The 16,549-nt window shown below is 33.8% G+C and overlaps 1 protein-coding gene and 1 non-coding gene across 8 annotated transcripts in view; both read left to right on the top strand.

Annotated features, from left to right (window-relative positions):
* The first annotated feature begins 1,249 nt into the window (after positions 1–1,249).
* Positions 1,250–16,549, top strand: part of Ifi44l (interferon induced protein 44 like) — a 33,033-nt gene continuing 17,733 nt past the window's right edge. For 3 of the 7 annotated variants that reach the window (XM_076863672.1, XM_076863674.1, XM_076863675.1), the window contains exons 1-4: positions 1,253–1,358; positions 13,912–14,396; positions 14,962–15,010; positions 15,729–15,924. In XM_076863672.1, the coding sequence (XP_076719787.1) occupies positions 13,922–14,396; positions 14,962–15,010; positions 15,729–15,924 (720 nt within the window). In that variant the 5' untranslated portion in view covers positions 1,253–1,358; positions 13,912–13,921. Of the gene's footprint in view, positions 1,359–13,911; positions 14,397–14,961; positions 15,011–15,728; positions 15,925–16,549 lie in introns of those variants that run through there. The other 4 variants (XM_076863673.1, XM_076863677.1, XM_076863676.1 and 1 more) reach the window with 4 other exon arrangements.
* On the top strand, positions 12,824–12,951 carry LOC143405368 (U6atac minor spliceosomal RNA). The gene has a single exon (XR_013092070.1). It is a non-coding gene; the product is annotated as a U6atac minor spliceosomal RNA (small nuclear RNA).

Raw genomic sequence — 16,549 nt, 5'->3', positions numbered from 1 at the left:
TGACATTACATTTCCGTCAAGCTGTTCCTCTGTTTTACAGTCATAATAACTTCCCATTGTCTTTATCATACAATTCGATTTAATTAACAAGACTTTTGAGACCTGTGGGTCCTGATCACCTCCCTAGGCTCATTCCTTGTGAGGCTGATGCTCTCACTCCATTTCAGATACATTAAAATGCTGGGAGCATCTTGAGGACAGCAGCTCTCTCACTTCCCTCAGTTGCCTTCACTGCATACCTCAGTTTAAAATCTGATTCGCTGGCAAGACTTTCATTAGTGTGCCCAGACGGGATGAGGCTGCTGTTCTCCTGGCTCCCAGGGAATCTAGTCCTTCCTCCTCTACAGCTCTCAGCACAGAGGTGTAATTGCCTGCGTACCCATCTCTGCTGAGTACACAGCTCTCTTCCTGAGCACACTGTGTTTATCTCACTCACCCTTTTTTTTTCCCCCAGGATCTGGAACAGTGTTGACTGAGTGAGTGTATAAATTGGAAGACAAACTGTCCAGTGTACAGAACACAGGAAAAGATGAACCATTGTCTGTTCCAACAAAGGGAGACTTGGTTTTGGATACCAGCCCACTCCACCATTAATTCCAGGTGCTAGATAATTGAGATCAAAGCCCAGGATGATTAAGATACAGAGCCCCGAGCCCTTTTCTCTAAGGACATCATCATAGTAATGAGATACTCCGCCTGTATAGTTATCTTACTAGCTTCAAGGGGAAACTGCTGGGCATTCCAAGGGTGGAAGACAGAGCATCTGTGACCCCCTGGGAGTTTTCTCACCAGAGAAACACTTCCCTGTACATTTCCATGGTCAGAATACCTACAAGTCCTTAAATTCTCAGGAGCTCTGTGCCTGAGATGATATCAAAACTGATAAGACTCCACACAGAGTTTTCTCATGAAGGATATTGCTACAGCAGCCAGGAATCCTCTGTCTTATCACAGGAGTTTCCCAGCAGTCTGGCATTCCGTGTCTTTGCACAGAAATTTCCTAGCAGCCAGGCATTCTGTGTCTTTGCAAGAAACTTCCTCGTCACCAAGCATGCCACAATTATGAAGTTTATCCGAGACTCCAATCTCAAGCACAGAGCCTCTACATTTCCTAACTGTATCTTTTTTCTCTTGAGGAAAAAGAAACTTACTGGCACTTGGCATGCTGACGCTGAATGTTTGCTGCTTTGAGTTTCGGTTTCTTTTCTTGTCTCCACCCAGTGGCTGCTCCATAACTCAGACAAAATAATCAATCTTCCATTTAATCCTGAGCTGATCCAACTCTCAGCATCAGGTAAGAGGTTTCTTATCTGTGTGAAGAAAACAGCCTGCTTGCTTTACTTTGAGAAAATATCAAGGTAAAATTGCTTCCAACGATTGGATTTTCTCTTTCATTTGCTCTTTTATTTTCATGAAAATTTTACACAGTGACAACTATAGAGAAGAAAAAATAAACGCTTGTATATTCTTCATACGTTTCTATCAGATTTTAAATATGATTTGCTTTATTAGAATAGATTTTTTTCCTTAGAAAAACTGTTACATATAAAGTTGAAGTAATCTCTGAATCTTCCTTGTACTATATCTCCTCTTCCCTTCCTTCCTAGAGAGAAACATTATCTAAATTTTGGTGTAAATTATTGTCATGCTTATTTTTATGCTTTTGCTGTGTGTGTGTGTGTGTGTTTGTGTGTGTCTAGTATTACTTAGTATGCTAATATTTTATGAAAATTGTATTATATTGTTTTTCATCATCATTTTTTTACTCAAAATTAACTATTCAAGCTTCATTTATGCTGACATGAATAGTGCTAGTTCAATCACTTTGCTGTTACTTTCACTGTGTAAATGTGTCAAAATTCATATGTCCAACCTTCAAATGTCATTATGACCAAGAATGGTATGAATATATTTCTCTCAAACTGCATATGTTTATCAGGACAGTGTTAACATTCTGGACTCTTCATATCTTGGTCAACTGTTAGTATTGCTGGACTTCTGTTTTGATGTGGAGTGATACCCTGTTTTTAGTTGTTTACAGTTTCATATTTCAAGAAAGATTGTTTGGGTGACTTCGACTGTGAATTTCCTTTTCATCTACCTTGACTGCTTTTTCTACTATGTTGTTTATGGTTTCCTTATTTCCTTGAAGAGATTTTTTTTATGTATAATGTTTATAGAATAAAGATGTGTCAAAATCAAAAATTAAAAAAGGACAGGGGATGTGTCTCAGTGATAAAGCATCCCTGGATTAAATCCCCAGTAAAAAAACAAAAAAAACAAAAAACCAAACAACAACAACAACCAAAAAAGAAAGAAAAAAGACTAATTAGTTATGTTGACTGGACTTGGCTTAAGTCCTAACCTCCTCCTTTTTCTGCTTGTCCCATGCTTGCTTGTCTGGAGTTGCACATCACTATAATTAATGCCTCTGTTTATGTGACTCCTTTAGCTTTGTTTCCCAGGGTCCCCTGGTTATGAAATTGGTCAGTGACAAGGCTATTTATTTTTGTGTCACTGTAATATTTCATTATAATTTTAGGTTATTTAAACTATTAAAAGTAGCTATTTTTTTTCCTGTGAGACATCATGTGAAATTCAGGATTATCTTATTATAGATAATAGAAAGAATGTTCTTGGGCACTTGAATGAGTTTGTACTGAATTTGAAGATGAAATTTGTAGAATATTACATCATTTTCAAGAAGGCTCTAAGCTGACAGTGTGAAATTGCAGCTTTATTCTTTTTGCTCAAAATTGCTGTAGCTATTTGGGGTCTAGTGTGTTTCTACATGAATTTTAGGGTCTTTTCTTCTATTTCCTCTTAACGAATCCCACTTTATCATTAGGAATGATCTTGTTATATGATTTAAATTGAACTTGCTAGTATTTTGTTGAGGCTTTTTGCATGTAAGTTCATACAGGATATAGGCCTGTTCTTTTGCGTAATGGTCTTATCTAACTTTGGTATCAGGAAAATACTTAACTTCTAAAATGAATTTAGAAGTATTCCCCGCATTTCAATTTTTTTGAAGATTCTGAGAAAACTTGGTATTCTTTCTTCCTTAAATGTTTGTAGAAAACAGTTAAGAAACAATCTAGTATTAGTCTTTTCTTTGTTGGAAGACTTTTTATTACTGATTCAATCTACTTTCTTGTTTTTGACTATTCATATTTTCTATTTCCTCATGACTCTGTAGATTATATATTTTTAGAAATTTATTTATTTCTCCTATGTTATTTAATTTGTTGACATATAAGTTTTAAAAACTGATTATATGTATTTCTGAGGTATTGGTCGTAGTTTTCTCTTTTAATTCTGATTTTATTTATTTGAGTCTTGTCTTTTTTTTTCCCTCAGCCTCTAAAGTTTTGCCAGCTTTGTCTTTTAAAAAAACACATTTTTAAAAAAAATTTTTAAAATCATTTTTTTAAATCTCTATGCCACTTGTTTATTCTCTGTTCTTTATTATTTCCTTCCATTTGCTAACCTAGATTTTGGTTTGTTCTTGTTTAGAAACCTCTTCCCTGGAAAAAGTCTTTTAATTAGTTATCTCATTCTATCTTCTTGTATTAGTATTCTATGTTGCATAGCAATTCATCATCACAAATGTAGAAATACATGGATTATGCAGTCTCCAGGGGTCAGGATGTTTGGAATGGCTAGCTGGTTCCTTTGCAAGGTTGAAGTTGTGGGTAAGAGTCAACCTGCAGCACGGATGGCTGCTATGGAATGGGTTTAGTTAAACATATGGGAGAAGCTGCAGGGAACAGATCAATTAAGACTTTCCAAAAGTAATCTCTGTTCAAAATTAATAAAAAGGGAGGAAATGTGGGAGAAACGACTCTCGGCTCATAACCAGTGGCTGTGAGCAGCTCAAGTATGTGAGGAAAGCCTACACACATACAGGCCTAGCAGATACAACTGCAGGAAGGAGCACTCTGCTCTGGCTTAGCAGCTGAAGTAAAACCACTTCCTCACAATTGGTTGCCAGGGAAACCGAAGGCAGAGACTTGATGATCTAACCCACCATGGCTTAAGGTGATGAGTGAAGGGAGCTGTACACCCAGTAGTGACTCTTCTGCCTTCTCAGACCCATAGTACAGTTAGTTTTGATCTTGATGATGATTGGCTTCAAGATAGTCTACTGCTGGCTTATACAATTATGATTGGTAAACACACCCTATATAAACTACAAGCTCTTCTGTAATAAACGAGCTTGCTGGCAGCTCCCTACTTGCCAGCTCCTGGTATCTGTGTCTTGACTCTGCGTCCCTGCCCCCTCCACTGAGTGAAGCCGAGAGGCAACATGCAACATGAAATCAAAGTACCATTTCCATAGAAATTTTAGAATTACCTTATAACTGTCCACAAAATCTCATTAAGAGTTTAACATTGAATCTATTAGTATATGAACACATTATAAGGCCTTCATTTATTTAAGCTACAAATCTGATTTTGCTTAGTAATATTTTATAGTTTTCTGTGTACAGGCTTTATGCATGTTTAAAACATTCCTTTAGTTAGACATATTACTAGATTTATTTATTTTTTTTAGTAATGTAAATGGTACTTAAAACGTTTTATGTAAAACTGTGTTGGTACAAGAAATAGGGGTCATTTTAACATATTGGCCTTGTGTTTTAGTCTGTTTTGTGCTCTTGAAACATAATACCAGCTGGGCACGGTGGTGTAAGCCTTTAATCCTAGCAGCTCAGAAGACTGAGGCAGGAGGACTGAGAGTTCAAAGCCAGCCTCAGCAATTTAGCAAGGTCCTGAGCAACTCAATGAGACCCTGCCTCTAAATAAAAATTTTAAAAGGGATGGGGATGTGGCTCAGTGCTCCAGGATTCAGTTCCTGGTACCAAAAAACAAACCAAAACAAAAGAACCAAAAAAACCAGAATACCTAGGGGCTGGGTAATTTATAAAGAACAGATATTTATTTCTTACAGTTCTGGAAGCTAGAAAGTCCAAAGTCATGAAGTCTGCATCTGGCAAGGGCCATCCCATGTCATCATGTCATCCCATGGTAGAAGGCAGAAAGACAAGAGACATTTATGAGAGAGAGAGAGCAAGAGATTGAACCCTGGGCCTACAGTCCTTTTATAATCAGCATTAATACATTCATGGCCTAAAATCCCTCACTAGGCCCACCTCCCTATACTGTTGCATTGAGGATGGAATTTTCAACACGTTTTTTTGTAGCATTCATTGAAACTGTAGCACCCTTTATTTAGCAGTCTTGTGCCATGTGGTGAATTGGATCTATAATAGCTGCTAATTATCCCCATTTGTTTGGGTCAACTGGTATCTTTTTTCTGAGTTTTTGAAGTAAAAGCTTATGTCATTTGTTTTCATCCTTTCTTCTTCTCTAGTACATCTGTTTAAAGACATATAACTTTATATCATTTTCTAGCTCCATTCCATAAATTTTGACAAGGATATTTTTATCGTTTTAATTTCATTAAGATCTGTCTCACTAATGGATTATTTAAAAGTGTATTTTATTTTTTAATGTAGGGGTAGCTATACTAATTATGATATCTAGCTTATATTCTTATTCAAAATTTAGTGCTGTGACTATTTTGAGATTTGATTTTTTTGGGGGGATCATAGCACCATGTTCATATTTGCTTTATGCTGGCTTTGTTTTTTTCTGGTTCTCTGTTTTTTTCTGGTTCTCAAAATTAACCAATTTTGCTATATGCGTTAGTTTTTTTTTTTTTGTTTCCTCTTTCATTATCTTTTGGCCTCAGTGCTTCAGTTTAGAATATATATATATTTACAGTTAAATGTATATGTTAATTATTAATTTGTATATTTTTAAATTCAGAATTTCTTTTCTTATTCTTATTTTAAAATTTTACTGTCAATCATACAATCTTTACTTAAAATTATTTGAACACACCAACTATAGTAACTTTTAAATTATAATTATTACCAAGTATTAATTGTACAGATTAATGGGTTTATTTTTTTAAATTAATTTTATTTTATGTTTTATACAAGTGGAGCACAACTTTTCATGTCTCTGGTCATACATAATGTAGAGTCACACTATTCATGCAACCATACATATAAATAGGGGTAATAATGTCCATCTCAATCCATCATCTTCCCCTACCACACACACCTTCCCCTCCTCTACCTCCCCTCTGCTCAATCCTAAATTCTTCCATTCTTCCTTTGCCCTCCCCCACCCATTTTTGATCAACATCCACTTATCAGAGAAAACATTTGGCCTTTGTTTTTTTGAGATGGGCTTACTTTGCTTAGCATGATATTCTCTAACTCCATCCATTTACCTGTAAATGTCATAATTTCATTCTTATTTAAGGCTAAGTAATATTCCATTGTGTATATATACCACAGTTTCTTTATCCACTCATCTATTAAAGGGCATTTAGGCTGTTTCCACAGTTTAGTATTGTGAATTGAACTGCAATAAAGATTGAGGTGGTGGTTTTAAGTCCTTTGGTATTGACTGAGGAAATTAATGGGTTTCTTTATGATATTTTCTTATATTCATATAACATACTTAAATCATATCCATTTTTCCTATTACCCTCTCTTATCCCCTTCCCTCTTGACCAGATACCTTTCTCCTTCCTTAATAGTTTTTCTATTTTCATATAATCTTTTAAAAAATCTAGATTACACATGAGAAAAAAACATGTAATACTTAAATTTCGGAGTCTAGCTTGTTTTACTTTACATGATGACCTCCAGTTCCATCCATTTTCCTGCAAATGACATGATATAATTCTTCTTTATAGCTGAGTAAAATACTCCATTATGTATATATACCACATATGCTTTATTCATTTATCTGTTGGTAGGCATCTAGGCTAATTCCATAACTTGGCTATTGTAAATAGTGCTTTGATAAACATGGATATGCAGATATATCTATTATATGTGGATGAGTGGATCAAAGACTTTAACATAAGACCTGAAACTCAGAGACTACTAGAAGAAACATGTGGTATGATCCTTCTATACATAGTTGGATTTGATTACTTCAGGCATATATACCCAGGGGTGGTAGAGCTGGATCATATGATAGTAAAATTTTTTAGCTTTCTAAGGAATCTTCATGCTGATTTCCACAGTGGCTGTACTTATTTACATTCCAATTAACAGTGTATAAATGTTCATTTTGTTGTTGTTTTTACACATACTTACTAGCATTTCTTATTTTTTAATTTTCTTGATAATTTTCATTCTTACTGGAGTGAGATGGATTCTCCATGTGGTTTTGATTTGCATTTCCTTGATGGACAGAGGTTTTGAACATTTTTTTTCATATAATTATTGGAAATTTATACTTCTTTCTATCTTCTAGTGTCTTCTTTAATTTCTTTCTCCAAAGTTTTAAAATTTTCCATGTAGAGGTCTTTCACTTCCTTACTTAGGTTTATTCCTAAGTATTTTTTTAGGGTATTTTAAATGGGATTATTTTCCTAATTTTTTTCTAGAGAGTTCTTTTTTATTGATATGTAAAAGAGTTACTTATTTTTTGTACATTGATTTTTATATCCAGTGATTTTGCTGAAATTGTTTTTCAGTTCCAAGAGAATTTTGGTGAACTCTTTGGTTTTTAGGTATGGAGTCTTATCTGCAAACAGCACTACTTGGATCTTCTACTTTCCCTTTTATATCCATTTTATTTCTTTCTCCTGCTGAATTGTTCTGGCCAAAAATTCTAAAGTACTAAATCTAATGAGAGCAGTGATAGGGAATATCCTTGTTTTGTTCTTGATTTTAGAAGAAATATTTTCAATGATCCCCCATGCAGTATGATGTTGCCTATTGGTTTTTTATGTATTGCCTTTATTATGTTGAGGTATAATCCTTCTATACCTAGTTTATTCCAGATTTTTATCCTAAAGGATAAAAACCCCTAAAGGGGGTTTTATTGAAGATCTTTTTTTTTTTTTTATTGAAGATCTTTTTTTTTTCTGCTTCTTTTGAGATGATCATTTGATTTTTATTCTTGATTCTCCTCTATTGATTTGTGTATGTTGAACCCCACTTGAATCCCTTACATGAAACCAATTTAATCATGCTATACTTTTTAATATGATTTTGAATTTAATTTGCAAGTATTTTTTTGAGGATTTTTGCAAATATGTTCATAAAAGACATTAGTTTCTAGCATTATTTTATTATTGTGTTCTTATCATATTTTGGTAACAGAATGAGTTTGGGAACTTTTCCTCTCTTTCTATTTTATGGGATACTTTTAGGAGATTTGATTATTAGTTTTTTAAATGTCTGGTCAAAATCAGCAGTGAATTCACACTGGTCCTTGGCTTTTCTTTGGGAGCTTTTTATTACTGTTTCAATCTCATTACTTGTTAGTGATCTATTTAAGTTATTTATATCCTGTTGGTTTAATTCTAGACATATGTCTAGAAATTTTTCTATTTCTTCTAGATTCTCCAATATGTTGTCATGCAAATTTTCAAAGTATTCCTTAATGTTTCTCTGGATTTCAGTGGTATTTGTTGTTGTGTTCCCCTTTTACCTCAAATTTTATTTATTTTTTTGAATCTTTATTCTCTCTCTCTCTCTCTCTATTTTTTTAAGTTTAGCTAAGAGTGTTTATATTTTTGAAGAACCAACTCTTTGTTTATCAATCTTTTGCACAGTTGCTTTAATCTTTTTCATTCATTTCTGCTCTGCTCTTCATTATTTCCTTCATTCTGCTGATTTTGAATTTGGTTTGTTCTTGCTTTTGTTAGACTTTAAGATGCATTTTATGTTATTTATTTGAGATTTCTCTATATAATGTAGGACTTCTATCTGCAAACTTCCCTATTATAACTGCTTTTGCTGTGTCCCATAAGTCCTGGTAGGGTGTGTTCCCATTTTCATTTTATTTTGGGAATTCTTCAATCCCCTCTGATTTTTTTTCAGTGACTTACTGCTCATTCAAAAGTATATTGTTCAATATTTATGTTTTTGTGTCTTTTATTCATCTTCTCTTGCTATGCATTTCTGGTTTTATTCCATTATGCTTTGAAAAATTTAAGAAATTATTTCAAATTTTTTTTTGTATTTGTTAATGTTTGCCTTATTGCCTAAAATGAAACGTATTTTGAAAGAAATTTTGTGTGCTGATAAAAAGGATGTGTATTCTTCAGCCATTGAATGAAATATTCTTTATAGATGACTATTAAGTCTATTTCATCTATAGTATAATTTATTCTGAAATTTCTTTGTTGACTTTTTATTGGGGGGCAAGGGGGGAGGTGGTCTGGAAGATCTATCTACTTGTGAGAATGGAGTGCCGAGTCACCACTATTTTTGTGTTGCTGGGCCTGTCTATGCCTTGATGTTCTGTGGCATTTGTTTTATAAAATTGGGTACTCTGGAGTTTGGTGCCTATATATTTGCAATCATTATATCTTCTTGATAGGTTCTTCCCTTTATCAGTATGTATTTTATTCACTTTCTTTGTCTTTTCTGACCAATTTTTATTTGAAATTTATATTTTTTTCTGATACGAATACTGCTACTTCTGCTTGATTTTGGATTCCATTTGATTGGCATATCGTTCTTCATCATTTTACTTTCAGTCTCTTTATTCTTTGCTGAGGTGAGTTTCTTGCAGACAGCAAACAGTTGGATTCTTGTTTTTTAGATTCAATCAGTCAGTCTGCATCTTTTAGGTAAGAATTCAGATTATTTACATATAGGGATATTATTGAAAAGTAAAGGTAAGTATTGGTTCTTGTCATCTTTTTTTTTTTTTCCCCTGGTTGTTTTGAATGATCTATGTTAGTTTCCTTTTCCCTTGATCATCTTAAAGGTTTAATGTTTTACTGAATTATTCAAGCTGGACTCCATCTTAATTCTCATTTGTTCATATACTCTTCTAGTAAGATTTATTCTTTCCTGTGCTCTCACACAGTTGTGTTTGTCTTACTTTGTCTTCTGTGTATAGGATTCTTTTTAAGTATCTTCTGCAATACTGGCTTATTGCTCACAAATTCCTTTGGTTTCTGCTTTTCCTTGGAGACTTTTGTTTCACCTTTGATTCTGAAAAACAAATTTACTATAGATAGTAATCTATCAGTTTTTTTAAAATTTTCATGGCTTGAGAAACATTATTACATACTTTTTTGATTTTAGATTTTAGATTTTCTTCTAAGAAGATTGTTTACCTTTATGAGCAACTTAGTGTTTCTCTTTTGTAACTTTCAATATTCTTTCTTTGTTCTATACTTTGTTAGTTTGACTAATACATGAGGAGATACTTTTCTGGCTGTCTCTGTTTTGGGTTTCTAAATGCCTCCTGTACCTGGATGCCTGTATCTTCTCCAAGATTTGGGAAATTTTTTATGAGTTCACTGATTATGTTTTCTTTGCCTTTGGCCTATACCTCAGCCCCTTTCTCTAACCTGATTATTCATAGGTTTGGTCTCTTAATTGTCCCATAAATCTTGTATGTTCTGTTCATAATTTTCTTTTTCTTTATTACTGTCAGAATGTGATAATTCATTGATCTTGTCCAGAATCCCTGCTATTCTTTCTTCCACTTCATCTAGTCTATTTTTGAAACTTCACTGGAGTTTTTGTTTGGCTTATTGAGTTTTTCATTTCCAAGATTTCTTTTTGGTTCTGTTTTAGAATCTCTACCTCTTTTTGTTGAAATGATCTTTTATATTCTGTATTATGTGCCTTAATTCATTCAGCTGTTTATTTGTATCCTCTTTGAAATCATACTAGAAATCAATCTTTTGAATTCTTTGGAATTTTATTCACTTTGAATGTCTTTGGGTTCAGTTACTGAAGAGTTATGAACCTTTGGAGAAGTCATGTTGTTTTGTTTTTCATATTTCTTGTGTCTCTCTACTAAGATTTGCACATCTGTTGGAATGAATAGCTCTTCTACTTTTAAGTAAGGATCTTCTTAAGGAGCAGAATTCTCTGGAGGGCTCAATTCCCAGTACTACTCAAATAAAAGAACCATGGTAACAACAACACAGCAAAGAGAATCTTGTGATTACAGCATTGGGTTCCTTTTCCCCTGGAGTCAGGGGTTGTGGACAATTTTGTACTTTTCTCTGAATTGTCATTCTGCTTCTATGTGCTTCTTTTTCCTATCACCTCTTTCTTAATTCCTAGAGCTCTTCCTTTTCTTTCTCTCCTTGGAATATAGTTTCTACCTTTTTTTTTTTTTTTTAGCCTTGACTCTTCTTACCACAGATGAATGGGAAGGATACTTCTATTTTACCCAACTCTAGTAGTTTTAAAATCTCTGTAGATAACTCCATTATCAGTCTGGGTTTGTTTTTATTGTTCATTTTTCTCTTGATTTTCTATTATGTTCTCTGTTTCTCAGTTTGTTTATGATCAAGTGTGAGGCATTGAGTTTTGAAAAATATAGAAATAATGTAAAGATAGAAATATGTTCTCTTCATCCAGATAAAATTCATTTTGATTTTGCAACAAAAATTATTGACAGTCCAAATTCTTGTTCACCTTAATCCAAACAAGGACTGAGATTGCTGAACGATCAAATCTGTTTGTTTCTAGTACACCCTTACGTCTTCCTTAGGGCTCTTCAGAATTCTAATCCACAACCTGGGCTGTGAAAGGTTTCTAAGACACCCTCCTTGCTGCACACCAAAGAAGTTTTTTTTTTCCTCCTCTTAGCTTATAAGTCTAGCAGAAGCTTTGCTTAATTTCTCAAGTGACTTTTCTAAAGTTAACAGCCACACCTCAGGAAAATGTGCTCTCAAATACCCATCTTACCTCTATTAACTTTTCCAACTCTTAGCCTGTCACATAATTCCTCCCTCTCTTGTGAGCTCTCTAATTCTTATGAATACACGCATTTTTACAGTTTATCCTTTTTATACCCCTTTTTTTCATTTAAATGACTGTTAATAGTTTAGTATGCTACTGTGGGACTTCTATATTTGTTAACTATTTCCATATTTTATTTGTGAGCTATTTTCTGTATAAATTCTTCAGTTTTATCTTCTAATTCATGGCTTGATAAACTATGGCATGTGTTTATTTTTTTTTATATCAGGAATTGAATTGAGGGGTACTTAACTATTGAGTCACATTCTTAGCCCCTTTTTCATTTTGAGAGTATAGGGTCTCACTAAGTTACTGAGGCTGGCTTTGAACTTGCAACCCTCCCGCCTCAGTCTCCTGAGCCACTGGTGGATTATGGTGTGCACCACCACACCTGGCCAGCCATCTGTTTTTGTAGTGAATATTTTATTGGAACATGATCATTTTTTTAAATTATATTAATCCGTTTTTGTTACTATAATAAAATGCTAGAGACAGGTTAACTTTATAAAGAAAAGTGGCTAATTTAGCTCACTCTTCTAGAAGTTTTAAGTGAATGATGCTGGCATTGACTTGGCTCTGGTGAGGGACTTCTTGGCTGCATCCCATCCACCTCACATGGACTGAACATTGTGAGAGCACATGTGTGAAGAAAAAAAACACACATTGCTAACAGGAAGTCAAAAGAACTGAATGGGACCAGCTCAGGCTCTTATAACAACCCTCTCATTAGAACTAGCCAAGGTTGTTCTTCTATGAGGGCATGCTCCCAACTGACCTAGCAATATCTCACTGGGCCCTACCTCTTGAAGGTTCCATTCGCCAACATCACCACACTGAGGATGAAACTTCCAGTACATAGACCTTGAGACAGATCACATCCAAATTTTAACACACATTGTGATTGCTTCTATTGTACAGTGGCAATTTTGGGTAGTGCCAAGACTATATGACTCATGAAGCCTAAAATAGTTGCTACCTAGTTCATTAAGAAGAAGTTTGTAGTGTTGTGTGAAAGGAGATAAGGTCAGCACTCCCACTGACAAGGATGGAAGAGGCCCTTGGAGATAAAAAAAAAAAATGCATACATTTAAGGCATTGCCGCCAACTTCATGGCATCAAAACATTTTTAAAGAATATTTTTAGTTGTAGATGGACACAATACCTTTATTTTTATTTATTCATTTTTATGTGGTGCTGAGGATTGAGTCCAGTGTCTCCCATGTGCCAGGCAAGTCTTTACTACTGAGCTACCATCCCAGCCCCATCAAAATATGTTTATTTGACCCAGTTATCCCACTCCTCAGCCTAGACCCAAAGAACTTAAAATCAGCCTACTCTAGTCATGTGGCCACACCAATGTTTGTAGCAATTCAATTCCCACCAGCTAAGCTATGGAATCAACCTAGGTGCCCTTCAACAGGTGGATAAAGAAAACACGGTATATCCACAATGGAATAAAGAGGAATTTCATTCCATAAAGAGGAATAAAATTATGGCATTTGTCAGTAAATGGATGGAACAGAAGATTATCATGCTGAGTAAAAGAAAATGTTCCCTCTGATGTGCGGATGCTAACACACGATATGGGGGAAGAATAGAAATTCATTGGATTAGACCAAGGGGAAGGAAGGGCAGATAGGAATAGAAAAGACAGTAGAATGAATCAGACATAACTTTCCTGTGTTCATATATGAATACACGGCCAGAGTAACTCCACATGATACATAATCACAAGGATAGGAAGTTATACTCCAGGTATGTATAGTATGTCAAAATCTATTCCACTGTCAAGTATATCTAAAAAGAAGAAATAAACAAAGAAGTTTGTAGACCTCTATTCTAATTGACTATTTTTTTTTATTTATCCAGTTTTCAGTTTACTCATCAACTGATGTTGAAATGTTAATATATTTCATTTCTAAGTTATTTTTTACATCAATCTGTACTCTGTATGTTTTTGCTTATGGTATTAATAGTGTGTTTTAATTGGGTCAGAGAAAAAAAAAACTCGAACAGCAACTAAAACAGAAATCTGTGCTGTGCTGTGCTATGCTGGCCTCTCAACATATATAATTTTTTCCCCTTATAGATACAGGACAATGGCAGTGACACCCAGATTGACTTGGCTTGAAGAAAAGCGTTTACAGATTCTACTTGGAAATGCTTCTTTGAGTCTTCTTTATAAGGAGAGTGCTCATGGCTGTAGCATTCAAAACATGGTTCAGAGGTGCAGTCAACAGGGACCCACTATAACAATGCTTTACCTTCAAAAAAGTATTGTTGGTGCTTTAACACTTGATCATATTCCTAAAATAGTTGACGATTCTGAAAAACAATGTGCTTCCATCTTTTTTATCTTTCAAAAGGATAGTTTAACTGTAATGTCAACTTTATTTTTGAATCTACTGAAAGTTACGAGTGATTACCTGGAATTTTACTCATCTGATAAGCTTAATTTCTGGATATATCCAAAGAAACGTGTATTCAGAAAACCTGATTTGTCAATGAACAGAGTAGTAATAAAATCTTCCACTGAGTTTCAGTACTTGGAATGTGAAGTTTTCCGAGTTGAAGGTATGTTTTATTAGATAATTCTACATCCTGTATTCTGGTTCTAGTCTTTCTTTTCCCCATAGATTATAATTGATCTACAAGACTAAGGAACAATGAGAGAAATAATATGATTTTATGACAGATGATATACTTTGATAAACTCCTAAAGGAAACTTGGGAGACAAAAAGATTTTATTATTCAAAGAGTACAGATTGTTTTGAAAAGTTAAGATGTATATATATGGAGACAGAGATAAAGACAGAAATGTAGATGGAGGTGGAAGAGAGAGAGAGAAAGGGGGAGAGAGAGAGAGAGAAATGACTATTAGAGCAGGTGTGTTTTGACATATGACCTGACCTAAAGATCAGCCTTAACACCTTAGGCATAGTTATGGAAGAGTTTTCAGAGAGACTCAACATGCAGAGAGGATTACTTTTGCTTCTCTTCTCATTATGCTGTAATGCCTAATTTCTAACTGAAAAACTTAAGAGTTACACAAGCAGATTCAGTGTCCTACTTAGGAAGCAGACTTGTTCACATAAGAACATTCAATTTAAAAGCATATGCTTTGCTTATTTCCCATAGGAATTAAGAATGATCTAGGCTACATAAAGAAGATGATGACAGCCTCACAGTATGTTATGTTCTTAATTAATCTATTGCTTATTTTATTTAGAATAATTATATAAACTGATAATAAAATAGTAAGAATGTAAAATTCTTTCACTTCAAATGACAAACAAAAATTGTTATTGACATAAAATATTCAAGGTAGTTTAGAACATCAATAACAAAATCATTACCAACTTTGAAACTTCTAAAATCCACTTGATGACAATTGACCAATTTGACTTCATGTTTCACTCTGCACCTATTAGATTCAGGGTTTTCCAAGTAAAATTTGGATAATCACTTTAGGTGATTCTTTTGAATCCTCTTCTTATGAGAAGAGTTTTGGGGGAACCTTAGTTAATATTAAAAACTAAGCTCTATTTCTTCAATTTTTATAGATGCTACATTACATATATTTTATTTTAATTTATCCTTAATAGGATATATTTTACTGAAAATAATAACCCACCTTCAGTGTTTTTGCTATTTCTCATTAAATTTTTGTGGTCTCAGGCTAATAGTGTAATAAGAGTTTGATTGCTGGTTAATGAGTGTGTTAGAGATAAATGCATTTTTTTAAAATCACAAAATACCTAATCATAGATATTTAATATCATTCTATAGAAGGTACTACTATCAAATAATAAATAAGCAACTAAAACAATCCTTAGAAAGGGAAGAAAAGAGAAGTTGTTCTTTATGAAGTTTGGCTGTTGTTTTTAATTACTACATTTTAATAGGCACAAAAATAAGCTCCTAGCAGACCTCAGAATCTACAAGCCCCATGCAGACTTGGTTTCAAAAATTCGTATTCTCCTCCTGGGTCCAGTTGGTTCTGGAAAGTCTAGTTTTTTCAATTCAGTGAAGTCTGTTTTCCATGGCCACACAACTCGCCAAGCCCCAGTGGGGTCTGACAACACTAGTATTACTGAACAGGTAAGTTATTTCAGAATTCCCTAAGGATTTTGTTTATTGGTTACAATTAATAGACTTATGCATTGTTTGCTGTTTTCTCTTATAACAAAACTTCTCTTCTTAATCTACCAATAGTTACATGCTGAGTCAAATGTGAAATAGGAATAAAAGTTGAATCAGAATTACCTCCTTTGAATAATGTTATCCAGAGAAGTTTTTGGCTTTTTATGGATGCAAGAAGAAATTATAAGAAAAATGCCTTTTTTGGTGTTTGTTGTAAGAACAAAATTTTAAAAATATGGAAATATTTGTCTGTTATTTTTGATGTTCATTTTTACTTCTGCCCCCACATGATTTTACCAGGCTTGGAATGCTTTTCAGTTTTTCTTTTGTATAATAATGAAATACAATACTATAAAATACAATAATTTTTTAGTATGTAAGTCCAGCCTTAAGAAATGGTCATGAAAACAAAATATTCATTTTGGTAAGTCATGTGTCAAGGAATAAATCTATCTATGCTCCTAAAAATTATCTTATTTACAAACAAATGTATTTAAGGAAATATGTACGCATCTTTATTGTTGCTCTAAAAAGCTATAAATTGGGGTGCGACATTTATCTAGAAACTTCTTTATTATGCTTG

This window comes from Callospermophilus lateralis, chromosome 7 (assembly GCF_048772815.1).
Source record: "Callospermophilus lateralis isolate mCalLat2 chromosome 7, mCalLat2.hap1, whole genome shotgun sequence".
Taxonomy (NCBI): domain Eukaryota; kingdom Metazoa; phylum Chordata; class Mammalia; order Rodentia; family Sciuridae; genus Callospermophilus; species Callospermophilus lateralis.
The sequence above is the reverse complement of the archived record's forward strand: the minus strand, read 5'-3'. Positions and strand labels throughout refer to the sequence as shown.